We start from the raw sequence: 12,986 nt of genomic DNA, 5'->3' as shown, positions 1-12,986 counted from the left end.
TCATCTCTCCGGGGCTGGGTTGGGGGGGTCCCGCAGCATCCCTGGGTACCACCCCCGTCCCCATGGCAACGCGCGGGCCAATGGCGAGCCCGGAGGATGTTTACGGGGCGCGGCGTCGCCGCGGCAACGCGCGAAGCCTCTCGGAGCCGCTACTTAACCCCGCGCCGGGGCGGCCGCGGCTCACGGCGGCTCGGCGGGCACGGCCCGGCCCGGGCACACCGCAGGCGGCCGGCACGGGGCACCCGGACACCCACGGGGCTTCTCTTTCCTCTTATCTTTTTTCTTTTCTTTTTTTTTTTTTTTTTTAATTTATTTTTGTATTTTTTTACCCTACCCCCCTCCCCCCCCCGCCCCCTCCGTCTCCTGTTTTTCCAGAAGCTTCTTACTCTGCCGTGAACTTTGGCTGTCGGGGGCCGACACCGGGACGGGGTAAGGGCATGCGGCGGAGCCGGGAGGGCGCTGGGATGGGAAGCGCTGTTAGGGGCGGTGGGTCTGCGCGGGGAGCGGCTCCTGCCATGCGCCCTCCCGGCGCTCTCTCCTGGCCCAGACACTCGGGATTTCGGGTTTACATCCACATCCCCGACACAGGACTCCCCGAAGTCTGAAGCTGTCGTCTTGCTCTGACTGAGAATGTGCTTGGGGTGGGACCCCGCCAGCTCCCCCACCCCACCCCTGAGTTGTTTCTGGGTACCAGGGGAAGGTAAAAGCAGAAATCAAACTGAGAGAAGCTGCCTGCGAGGGGGGAAACTTTAAAGTATTTTGTCCTGGTGTTGAATGCTGAGCATTAGTCCTGCGAGTGCCAGGTATCCAGAGATGTGTGTCCCCAAGAAACAACCTTGCTTATTGGGATGGCAGGGCTGGATTTTGGTTGTTTGAGGGGGTTTTTGTTGGTTTTTAAAAATTCTTTGTTCAGCCAAGAGCTTGCTGGGCAGCAGCTCAGTGGGTGACACTGAGGTGTAGGAGTTTGAGGGAATTTCCCCAAGGTTCAAGGGTGCTAAAGCCCCTTGGGGGAGGTGTTGCAGGTCCCTTGCACAGCACGCCAGGGATGGGTCTCACCCAGCAGCTCCAGGAGCACCCAGGGCTGTCAGAGAGAGACTGCACCTTGGGGAACCTCACCCCTGTCCCTGTTGTTATTGCAGGATCTGCCTCATCCCTCCCCTTCACGTGCAGCCCGGGGAGCACTGAGGGAGGCATGGCGTGGCCGAGCCGAGCGCTGAAAGCCAAGGGCAAATTGAAGTGCGTGGAGGAAGACCTGGATGACAGCCTGCCAGACCTCATGTGGCTGAGGGACTTCACAGTGGCCCAGACTGGCCTCCCCCAGTTATACTCTGGCTCGGACCCCCAGGACTGTTACATGATGAGTGAGAGTCTGTTCAGCCTGGTTGATTTTGAGTCCCCGTGCTCGCCCCTGGCTGCTGACCCGGCCTGCAAGGGCACACGCCACACTCCCTGCACGCCCGTCTCCTCCTCCACCTCCTCCACCACTCACCACGACGTGGCCATGCCCCCTCATCTCACAGGGGACATCGACTACAAGACCAACCCCCACGTCAAGCCACCCTACTCCTACGCCACTCTCATCTGCATGGCCATGGAAGCCAGCAATAAACCCAAAATCACCCTCTCTGCCATCTACAAGTGGATTACTGACAACTTCTGCTACTTCCGACACGCCGATCCCACCTGGCAGGTAGGAGATGTGGAGCCTTGGCCGCTCTCCCTGCAGGGCTGAGCAGGGCTTTCCACAGCCTCCACCCTGCAAAACAAGATCCTGCAGGGATGCTGGATCCCACCAGGAAAAGAGCGGCACAGGCCGCCAGTGGGGAAGGGACAGAATGGGAAAGAACTTGGCTGGGCACAAATGCCACAGCCACAGGGGTGGCAGAGGGAAGGAGCCGTTCTGGGCGAGAGCCCAGGACCATTTTGGGAGCAGGTTGGTACTGGTTGGGCTCCTGGCACCTGAGACTCCTCTTGGCTTCAAGGCAAAGGCCTCTCTGTCCCTACATTCCTGGAGCTCTTGTGGGGTCCTGAGTCCCTCGGGGTTGAGCACACATGGAGAAGTTGCCAGGTCGAGTGTGCCTGGGTGCTGAGGATGAGGAACAGGAGAGGGATGGAGATGCCACTTGTTGGACAAGTCTCTCACTGGGGAGGTTCTGAGCAGAAATGCTGCTGCTCTCCAAGCAGGGCAGAGCACTGGGCTCCTGGCCCCAGGGACAGGCCACGGAGGCTCCATCACTGGGATGAGCTGGTGACATCTGCAGAGGGAAGACCAAGAGTGGTTAACTTGGGCTGCTGTCCCCAGCTAGCAGGAGCATGTCCCTGGCGGGGATGGGACAGCCCCCAGGCTCACCAGCTTGGGAGCAGCCTGGAGCCCAGGGGCTTTTCCCAGCCACCTTGGCTCGCCACCCTCCTCCATCACGCGAGGGGACCTCTGGCACGTGAGGTTTTCTAGGATGTGGCAGGGCTGGAGGGCCCTGCGGGGCTCAACCCTCTGCTGGGGTCGTTCCCATCCCAAATCCGAAGTGTGTCACTAATCCTGATGGCAGTGCCCATCCAAGCAGGGCTGGAGAGCCCCACTGCAAAGCCCAGGCATTGCCCACCTTCTCCCCAGGCAGGTGGGTCTCCAGTGGCTCTTGAAACCCATCACAGGGAAGGGAACCTTTCCTGGTCCCCCTCCAAGGCCATCTTGGTCCCCCTCTTACACTCAGGGGACCTATGAAAGTGATTTGGAAGCAGGAGCTGGGCGCCAGCAGGTTGACTTTCTCCTGCACACTTCATGGCTGGGCATTCACACCATTTTTAATTAAATGTGTTCATTAAAAAAAGAAAGAAGGTTTTCAATCCCTCTCTGCAGAGATGCAGGGGGTACCCTGGACTGTTGCAGGGAGGAATGATAAATATGTTGACCGGCTGAGTAATAATTCAGCCTGGGCTGAGTGAAGTTTGGGATGAGGAGGAGAGATGGGGAGCAGAGAATTCAGCTTTCAAGTCTCTGATCCTTGTAAAATTTCATTACACAGTAAAACTGGAGTTACCACAGCCTGGATTGTGTGGGGGAATATCTGTGTTCCTCCTTCTTCTTTCTTCTCTTTTTTCTTCTTCCTTTTAAAAAATCTTTTGTTTCTTTTCACTTTTTTTTTTCCCTTCCTTTCTTTTTCTTTTTTTTCCCCCTTTTCTTTCTTTTCGAGGCTGTGCTCTCATCCCCTATCCCGATTCCCGTACGTGAAGACAGCCTGGAAAGGTCATGCCACCCATAGTCTGGGGGGGGAGATGGATATATTCCTGTGGGAGCTGAGTGCTTTGGAGAGGAGCCAACAAACCCAAGGAGCTTCAGCCCAGAGGAGGGTTTTGTTGTGTGTGTGCGTGTGTGTGTGTGCATGTCAACAGCTCTAAGCAATTGAGCCTTGTTTTTCCTATTCGGCACTACGGATTATGGATGAATAAGCATAAAGATATCCAGGCAACATTAAAAAAAACCCACCACCTCTACCATATCCAATCTCTTAGTACAGTCCTGGCTTTGTGGAGTCCAACGCTGGGTTATTTACCCAATAACTGAGTTTCCTTTCTGATTATTCACATCACTCCAGGCACATTCAGGGTTTCAGAACAGCTCGACGGGAGCAGAAACTCCGCCTTTTCTTTTTTTCCCCTCCTCCCCTTTTTTTTTTCCCCCTCATCTTATTTGAGCAGTGGCTGATGAAGATGCAGTGATTTCACACTGAGCTTCCCTGGGCCAGGAGGCACCTCTGGAGACACACAGGGTGGAACAGCCCACGTGTCTTTCTGGGTTCTCCCGTCGGATTTGTGCCAGTGTGGCTGGGGGAAGGCACGGTGCTTATGTTTTGGCCAAATATTTTCCTCTCAACACTAACAATAGACACAGATGAACTCAGGGGTGCCAGCAGGGCCCTGATGTTGCCACCACCCCACAGTGCTGCCTTGTAACATGGGCATAGACACCCACATCTTCCTCCTTGGAATGAAGGAGGATCCAACCTCCTCCAGCCTAGCTCCACGCCTAGAGCAATTCAAGCCAGTTTCACCCAGTGCTCTGCATGATCCAAGGCCCCATGGCCCAAATTTCCAGCCAAGGAGAGTTGCCCAAAAGCTTCCCCCTGGGTGGCAAGTCCTACCTTGAACCCCTTGGCTCCTGCCACCTTTGGCTGGATGAGACAGGAGGCAGGAAAACTCTGCTGGAGACTCAGGGGGGAAAACTCAGGGGTTTGAGGGATTTCCTGCTGGGCATGTAGCCTTGGATGTCTGGATGTTGCCAGTTCTGCTTTGTTCCAAGGTCCTGGCTGAAAACCTCCAGCAGCCTCCCCACGCAGGTAGGTCCCGCAGCAGCAGACAAGCATTCAGCCTTGGTTTCTTTCTCTTTTGGCTCCAGAACTCCATCCGGCACAACCTCTCCTTGAACAAGTCCTTCATCAAGGTTCCTCGGGAGAAAGACGAGCCAGGGAAAGGTGGATTTTGGAAGCTGGACCCCTACTATGCCAACCGGCTCAAGTACGGGACTTACAAAAAGCGGAGGATGTCTCCTGTGCAGATCCACCCGGCCTTCTCTGGAAGAGTCCAGAAAGAAGCACAGCACGTTGGCAGCCCGGCCGCTTCTTGCTGCAGCTCCAACAACGTCCTCGAGGCCAACGTGGCATCGCAGCAGCTGCTCAAGGAGTTTGAGGAAACCACCAGCAGCCAGAGCTGGAACCCGGGGGGTACCAAAGCGGGGCAGAAGCGCAAGCAGTCCTCGCCCCTGCCCACGGCCAAGGCGTCCCGGCTTCCCAGCTCGGCCCTGATGACCCAGGAGGAGCAGACTGAGCTGGGATCGCTGAAAGGGGTCTTTGATTGGGAAACTGTCTTTAACACCAACCTCAACGGAGATTTCTCCACTCTGGTGGATATGGAGCTCCCAGCTTCCATCAACCCTGTCACATGCGAGCCAGACTGGACAGGACAAGGGCAACACATGGAGTGTCCCCAGGGGCAGGAACAGATCGTCACCGAATCCAACCAGTACAGCCTGGACTTTAATGAAACCCTTATGGCCACGACTTTCTTGGAGCACCCCTGGGATGAAGGGACAAGCGATTACCTCTCCAACTGTGTCAACATTGATCAGGTGTTTGAAGACATCGATGCCTCTTTGCTGGCAGATGTCATCAATCTGAGCAGTCTGGCACGCCTCTTGTAAGACTTTTGTAGGATGCTCTCCCCAAGCTGGGACTTACAAGGGACAAGATTTCCTAGAGATGCCCATGGTGACTTTTACCATGAGCTTCATTGTAAGGTTATTCCCAGAAACACCAGAGAAAAAACCCACCACCCCAGGAACTGCCTGCTGTGTCTCTAAAGGGCACCTCAGAAGTCTCTAGTTTTCTCAAGAGGAGGAAGTTAACACTACTTATTTTTTTACATTTTACTTTAATAAAAGAAATGTGAATTACGATGGGTTCTTTTCCATCAGGGCTAAAATTACCTGCAAAATCCCATCTAAGACCTGAGATTCCTGGTGGCTTAGACTTGATAGACTTAAGTGCAATTTCCACACCTCTTTGTCTCTCTGTTTCTCTCTGTCTTTCCTTTTTCTGTCTCAGTGCAGTTGGTAGGTACAGTATGATAATTAGCTGGTAAGAAAATACAGGTCCCTTCTGGATTCTCCAAGTTCAACATCCCAGCTGACTTGTGCCTAGGGAAGAAGAAAAGGTTTATAAATTCAGCAAGTGTGCCTCTTTAGATGTTTTTATATAATCTATTATATATTATATATTCAAAGAAATCTATATTTTTTAGCACTAGAATTTCTTAAGGGGGGAGGGGAAGACTGGAAATGCAGTTTGAGAGTTGTTTTATATTTTCACTGTTTAAAGGTTTTGTGTTCACTGTTCTGTAAAACAAGACCACACAAGGGAGGACTCCTGCACCAACAGGTTTTGTGAAGAATCCAGGAACTGGCCCTGGCAGGAGAGGAGGAGCAGCAGGGACCGGGGTGCTCCCAAAACTGGCTTTTGTATTTTTTGTACCCAAAAAATCCTTGCTGCAGTTGCCAAAGGGTCTGGAGCACCATGAACCCTCTCTTTCACCCGCTGACATAGCCCCTCTCCGCTTTTTTGGTCTGAGGCTGTTGCTCTTCACTTCTCCAGCTCTCCCATCAGGCTCCGAGCGTAAGGAAAACCCCACGGCCTGGCCCTCAGCTGGTGGCGATGGAGCCGCTCCACACTGAACGCTCCCAGGTGGGACCGAGGAGGAAAGAAATCCACATTCAGGCTCCATCCAGGAGCGCAGGCCAAAGACTGTGCGTGCAACAGGCTCTGGGGACAGCAGTGGAAATGAAGTCCCATCCAGCCAAGAGAGACATCAGGATTGACACCAAGAGAAGCTTCGGCCCTTTGGCTCAGTGTGTGGCGAGAGCGTGGCAGGGTCAGTGCAAGGTAACCTGGAAATATTTTGGGAGCTGCTGAAATTTGACTTGAAGCTCTCAAGAACCGGATTCTTTGCCTCTCCTTTGCTGTAGGCTGTGAGAGGTAGAGCAGCCATTAGGTAGGAGCGAGTAGAAGCTGGAATTGTAGTGGTGTGTCTTAGACTTGGCAAAAGAAATGGAAGATTGTAAATAGATTCTGTTTTGGTTACAAAAGCACTTAGGAGGGGCTTTGGGGTCGGTGTAGTTGTTTGTATTGACAATGTTTCTTTTTACTCACTGTTTTTCTTCTGTTTTCCTGCTTTGGGGATTATGTTGGAGAACTACAGAGATACTTGTGCAATTTAACTTTTTTTCATGCAAAGTTATTTACAAATTAAAAAAAAAAGTAATAATAAATAAAGAAAAATGGAGAAGAAAAAAGCCTTTTTGCCTCCTTGTTTCCTTTCCCCAGCCCAGCCCTGCTTGTACACCAGTACCAGGACACAGGAGTTCTCACCCACTTCCACAGCTGTGCAGCAATTCCCTGTGGGGAAACTGAGGCATGAACCACCCTCAGTGAGACAATGGTTACACACCACCTATGTGACACAAGTATGATAATTAGCTGGTAAGAAAATACAGGTCCCTTCTGGATTCTCCAAGTTCAACCTTGCTCAGCCTTGTGTCCTGAGCCCTGGGAGCTGCTCCCAAACCTGGGAAAAGCCTTTCCTGGCCCTGCAGGGAGCTCCTGGGGTGGACAGGGAGGATGCCTCTGGTTGTGCCATGTCTCCACCTGGCCCTGTAGATGCTCCAAGATGCCCAAGTGGCTTCAGAGTCCTTCTGGGTACAGGCTGGGGACAGGAGCAGCACAGAGATCCCCCTCCAGACCCTGCCTGGGGCTCCTCCAGCTTGGTGCTTTGGGTGCACCCACTCCTGCCTATCCCATCCCTCTTGCCCCGAGGACACAGCCCTGGCCTTCTCCCCAGCACATGAGGAGCACCCTATCAGCTTCCCAGTGAGCTCCTGGATCCCCTCAGCACCAGGCACTCCAGCAGCCAGTCCTGATCCAGCCAATCTCAACCCAAAATAAGGCCTGGGCTCAGGACAGACACTTGCCTTGGTCTGTGTGTGCTTTGTGCTGGGAAGGGAGGTTGCTGCCCTTGGGAAAATGTAGGGTTACCCCTGGGGGAACAGCTTTGGTGTGTCTGGGTTGGAATTTAGAGGCAGATTAGGGCTTTCCTTTCAGCTTTGGGATATTGGGGGCCACGAATACCAGAAGGCATTAGGGAATTCCTTGTCCTGGCTTCTCCTCCTCTGGGCTCCTTGTTGGAAGCACTGGAAGAGCTGCTCCCTTCTTCCCCCCAGTACTGGTGGCACTTCAGGGCCGGAAAAAGCTGGCACTTCCCCTGCCCCTCAGTCCACTTCTTTAATTTGTTTTGCCAGGCACAAACATGTAGTACAGTTTTCAAACCCCCTGGAAAAGAGAAGCCTCCAGCATCCCCACCCTGCCAGAGGACTGAAATAAGCAACCTTGCCAGGAAAAAATATTCCAGCCTGCCGGAGCCAGTCGAGGGGTTTAAAGTGAGAAAGGGTGAATATAAAGGAGGCACCAGTCGAGGCCTGAAACAACCCCGTTTTGTTCAGCAGCTGAAAGCAACCAAACCGACTTGGACGTGAATTTTCCTTTCTTTCAGCGAGATAGTTTGGAGGGGGCGGTGTTTTTTCAAGCGGCAGCCAGGAGGTGCGGGAGCCGGGGGTGCTCTGGGCGGTGGCATCGCTTCCCGCGGGACGCGGGACACAAAGCGCGGCTGTGCTCGGGGCGAAGCTCGGTGCCAGCAGCGGGGTCGGGACCCGGCAGCCGCGGACCTGCCCGGGCTTGCCGGTGGCAGCGGGGTTGCAGCCGGGGCTGGGGCCGGTCCAGCCCCGCGGGCTGCCCCGGCTCGCCCGGCACAGGGGCGGGGACGGGATGGGGACCCCGCGCTGGCAGTGTCGCCCCTGCTCTGCTCCCAGAGCACTCCAGAGCTGGCTGCGTTTTGGGGCATCCACCAGCACCCACCGAAGAGGGTCTGGGAAGAACCCAGCTCCAAAAACTCTCGGCAAGCTCAGCTCGCTGCCCTAGTGAGGTCCTTCCCCAGCTGGTTATTAAGCACATGGCAATTATTCCTTTATTATTTATTTCTGCTATTTCCCCAGACGTCCCCTCATCCATCATCCCTCCCTGATGGGCAAACATTGACACCTCAAACCAATCTCCCGCTCACAGAGGGAGAAAAAAATATACACATAAGCCCTTCTTTTCTCTCCCTTTCTTGCCGTGTCTTTCTTTTCCCTCCATTGAGTGTGGGGCTGGCATGGAGCCATTCTGGCAACAGCCGGCTTTCACTTGCTAATCATCCTAAATATTGAAAATCAACCCTAGAATAAACAGCTCAAAGATTGGGGCCATCTCTGCTCTGTTTGGAAATGCTAATCTCGCTGCCTTTTGTTTTCCTTGTGTGGATTTGGTGCCTTGAATTTGGAGGAGGTCACAGCTCATGGGTTCTCTCTTCATCCCCAGATTTCTAAAAAATTTTTCCCCTCTCATCGTAAAAAATTCAGCCCATTTTAACATCCTAGGCTGGGATGGTTGGAGTAGTGAGGGGGGGGGGGAGAAGGGGGAAACAGGATGGAGGAGGGTAGGGAATGGACTCGCCTTGCATAGCAATGAATGAACCTCCAAAGTTTGGGAAAAAACCAGGATCCCAAACGTGCATCCAGGAGTTCACATGGATGTGAAATCTCTTGGGAACCACACTCAAACAGAGAGATCTACTTGGTACAGCAGGTCCCTGGTGGGGATGGGATGGGATGGGATGGAGATGGCATCGGGACAGCCTGGCACTCACACAGGGCAGGGCTTGGGGACAGCTCAGGGACTCTCCATCCCTGTGGTGCTGATTTTTTTAGTGTTTCATACCTGATGGGCTGGAGGTGCCATAGCAAAGTCCAGGCAGGCTGTGCTGAGCCCCACGGCTGGACTCTGATGGCTTTGTCTGGAGGGATCAGGCTGGATGCAAACACCTCTCTGCAGGGCTGCTGGGGGAGGTGGCTTTGAGAACAGAGAGGGGGGCAAAGCTCCTGTCCCGCTTTTCCAGCAGTGACCTTGCACTGCCAACAGGGCCCAGCGGGACCTGTGGCACTCACACAGCCCGGATGGCTCTCAGCACCCTCATGGGGAAACTGAGGCAGGGCTGAGGTGGGTCCGAACCTGATTATCTCAGCAGAACTTTTGAAGCACGTCTGCACCTATTTCAGCCCTGTTCTTGTGCGGTGTGTGGAGTGCTGCACCCTCTGGCATGGAGGAGCACATCCAGCTAAAGTCCTCTCGGTTGCCCGCGTCCCTCTGCGCCTCAGGGAGCCCCGGGATGGGTCAGTGGCTGTTGCCAGTCGCTGTTCCCAGTTGGCACAATGTCCCGGCAGGCCAGGGCTTGCCCCGTGGCAGGGAGGGGGGGGAGAGCCAGTGGCCACAATGCAACAGCCCCTGCGTAAGAGCCGTCACATGGACACGCTCGGCTGCCCCTTCCTCCTCCTCATCCTCAGCCCCACCGTCCCCTCGATGCACGCCCGAGTAGGGGGCTGCAGCCCCACAGGGCTCTTGCCCCTCCAGCCTGGCCCATGCTGTGGAAAGGGGTCCCTGTGGGCATGGGGGGACACATCCAACCCCCCAGTGGAGGGGCTGAGCTGCCGGCGCTGTGCCAGCATTGCCTCCTTCTTTGGGAAACCACGTCACTCCGAGGTCGAAACTTGGCCGGTTTGCAAACAAGCGCCGGGGCCACGGGGATTTCTTTACAAAGGGTGTTTTTCCAGGTGATTTATTTCCAGGTTTGGAGCGTTAGGCCATGTCTTGAGATTGTGGGGGTTTTTCACTGCCATCATGACAGTGAGAAAATGGCTTTAGAAATCCAAAGCAAACACACGCCTTTGGTGTCTGACTCCTTGGGATGGGTCTTAAACCCCTCAAAGTAGGTGGAAGCTGGGGCAGGGTACAAGCTGTGCACTCCCTGGACACAGCTCTCCTAGGGGTGCTGCTGTGGGCAGAGCCAGGCATTTGGAGAATTGCAAATTTGGAGCAATGGGGGCCAAATACTTGCGATGGGCCAGCCAGGATGAGCAGTGTCAGGTGTGGATCCTTTGGGACGCTCCTGTCCTGTGCACAGGGACCACTGGGCTGGAGGCTGGCACAGGCAACAGGAGGGCTCAGGGCATTACCATAGGCGGGTGTTGACCTAGAAATTGCAAAGAATTTGGCCTGGCACCGTGCTGGCGGGCAATGTGCCAGCCTGGCAGCCGAGGGAAGTGCAGCTCTGCTCCGAAACGGAGCTCCTTTTCCCCATGCCTGGCTGGGAGAGGTGACTGCTGCCTGCCCCAAGAGCTCTGGGAGCATTTGGGGCTCACTGGTGTCAAGGGGTGGGATGCTCATCGCTCCTACCAGAGGCATCAGGTTTTGCTCCTTTGAGGAGCCCATGCTCCCACCCGGTATGGGGTGGGTGCCAATTCTCAGCTGGGGAACGGGAGGGAGCAGCCTGGCAAGTGCTGGGGGGAGTAATGCTCCATCCTGGCAGCTTTTGGTTACGAGACACATTAACAGGCAGGAATGTGCAAACATCCAAAGGTCGGCTGTGGTGGCTCCGGTCCCTGGGAGTGCAGCAGATAGAGGGAGGACCTCCTTGTCCTGCTGCAGGCAGACAGGGATGACTCTGCACGGGGCTCATTGGACCTGCACCCCTCAGCAAACCCCATGGCCTCGCTGGGCAGCTCCTTGCCATCCCTGAGTGAATTCTTGCTGAGGGGATGAGGCCAGCTGCAGCCCTGCATGGCCTCCCTGTTCCTGTCACGTGGGGGATGTGTGCCCAGCACCAACCCGCATGGCAAACACCCCCCTTCCTTCCCCAGCAACGTGGCGTAGGAAGAAAATGAGCATCATCCCCCAGCCCTGGCCCCCAGCTCACAAAACACTGTGCCCTGGCCTTGCCCTGTCCCCTGCACCAAGGCTCCTGCTACATGCACACGCATCCCACCCATCCCAAACCCATCTGGGAACCTCCTGCTCCAGGGAGGCTCTGCTATGTGCTGGGTGGCACCTTGCTGGTCCCCCAATATGTGTCAGCTCCTTGGTGGCCCAAGGGGCTTGCCCAGAGCAGGGGGTCTCTACCCTGCTCCCCTGACTCTGGCAGAACACTAAGTAAACAGTGACGAGGGGAACCTCGTTAATCCTGGGTTTTCATTTACAAAAAGCCATTTAGAGCTGGCTCTGCAGGCAGTTATCAGAGCACAGGGGAGGTTTTCCCAGCAGGACCTTAATTCCCTCTGCAAATAAAGCCAGAGGGAGGGAGAGCACAGCTTGTGTCTGTGACAGTTGAAGGCTTGGGGGGCACTTCTGGGGCCAGCCTTGAAGGGGCTGATTGCCATGAGCTCCTTCCTGCAAGGAACAGGGAGGGCTGCTGAGGGATTTCCCTGCCAGGCACTGTTTCAGGGCGATTCCTGCCGCGCCACATCCTTCCCTGGAGCAGCAATGCTGTCATGACCCTTCTCAGGGCCACACAGAAATGGCTGGGAAGCTGCTGAAACCCAGGTGCCAGCCCTTGTCCCACACGGACCTGGTTTTCCGGGAGCAGTGCACATCCCTGTGGCACATTGCAGTGCTCTGGATCAAAGCGAAGTCAGAGGGGCTTGAGGCGTTACCAGGGAGGCAAAGTCCTGCGGTGGATTTGGTTCCTGTCTCATCCCTTTGAGTTCATGGACACGTAACAGCCAAGGGCACGTGCCTGGGTGCATCCCATGCCCTGCCTGTGCACACTCACTCCATCTTTCAGGGGTTCCCTGCTTATAACCCTACCTGGAAGGGAAAACTGGGGGCTTGTCAGGCAGCTCAGAGCTATTGGTTTTCTGTCTGAAGATTAATTTGGCTGAAGATTGATCACTTTTTCTGTCCAGCGAACCTGAGGGGAGACAGAACAGGCTGTGTCTGGGGAAGAGGGAACACCAGTGTTCCCGAGTGTTCCTGCAGCCTGGGGCACTGGTGGGTCACACCATGGGGGAACACAGCCCAGAACAGCCCTGCAGCCCAGAATGGAAGGTTTGTAAATTTGTGTTAATCCTGACTCCTCCATGCTCTGATATCTCTCCTCTCCCACATCAAATGCAAAGCTCTCCTGGAGGCTCCTGTCTGCATTAATCTTGTTTTGCCCTCACTACATCCTCGGGCAGCTCCTGTGGCTTGGGAATGCTTTTGCCCTGTTGCATCCCCGCTGTCCCGTCCTCACTGTCCTCACTCTCTTGCAGGAGCAGGATCAACCCTGCCAGTGGGAGCCAAGAGCAGGCATAATTCATTTTTTTTGCAATAAAATGACTATATTTTAATGCAGGAGCTGTTCCTGGGGTGGGCAGTACCAAGCCACCATGCAAGGGGCAGAAAGTCCCTGCTTTAAGAGTTACTATTAATTGAATTTATCCAAATCTTGTCAAGATTACACCTTCGTGCAATGACCTTTGCCACCATAAAGGCAATCAGTAGAAACAGGAATCTGGGGGATATCTGGGTCGATCCAGC

At 54.7% G+C, this 12,986-nt stretch overlaps 1 protein-coding gene across 1 annotated transcript; it reads left to right on the top strand.

The window, feature by feature from the left end:
* The first annotated feature begins 344 nt into the window (after nucleotides 1-344).
* Nucleotides 345-6,823, top strand: FOXJ1 (forkhead box J1). Its single transcript, XM_042032614.1, has 3 exons — nucleotides 345-429; nucleotides 1,140-1,690; nucleotides 4,391-6,823. The coding sequence occupies exons 2-3, from the start codon at nucleotides 1,193-1,195 to the stop codon at nucleotides 5,189-5,191; spliced, it is 1,299 nt and encodes a 432-aa protein (XP_041888548.1). The 5' UTR covers nucleotides 345-429; nucleotides 1,140-1,192; the 3' UTR covers nucleotides 5,192-6,823.
* The last annotated feature ends 6,163 nt before the right edge of the window (nucleotides 6,824-12,986 follow it).

Source organism: Corvus kubaryi, unplaced genomic scaffold (genome assembly GCF_017639235.1).
Source record: "Corvus kubaryi isolate FWS band 111438036 unplaced genomic scaffold, C.kubaryi_AGA036_p1.0 37353, whole genome shotgun sequence".
Classification (NCBI taxonomy): Eukaryota; Metazoa; Chordata; class Aves; order Passeriformes; family Corvidae; genus Corvus; species Corvus kubaryi.
Note: the sequence above shows the minus strand (reverse complement) of the source record. Positions and strands in the feature narration are given on the sequence as shown.

Coding starts and splice junctions, on each gene's coding strand:
- FOXJ1 (XM_042032614.1), top strand. CDS start 1,193: ATGGCGTGGCCGAGCCGAGCGCTGAAAGCCAAGGGCAAATTGAAGTGC. Junction 1,691..4,390: donor ACGCCGATCCCACCTGGCAG/GTAGGAGATGTG, acceptor TTTTGGCTCCAG/AACTCCATCCGGCACAACCT.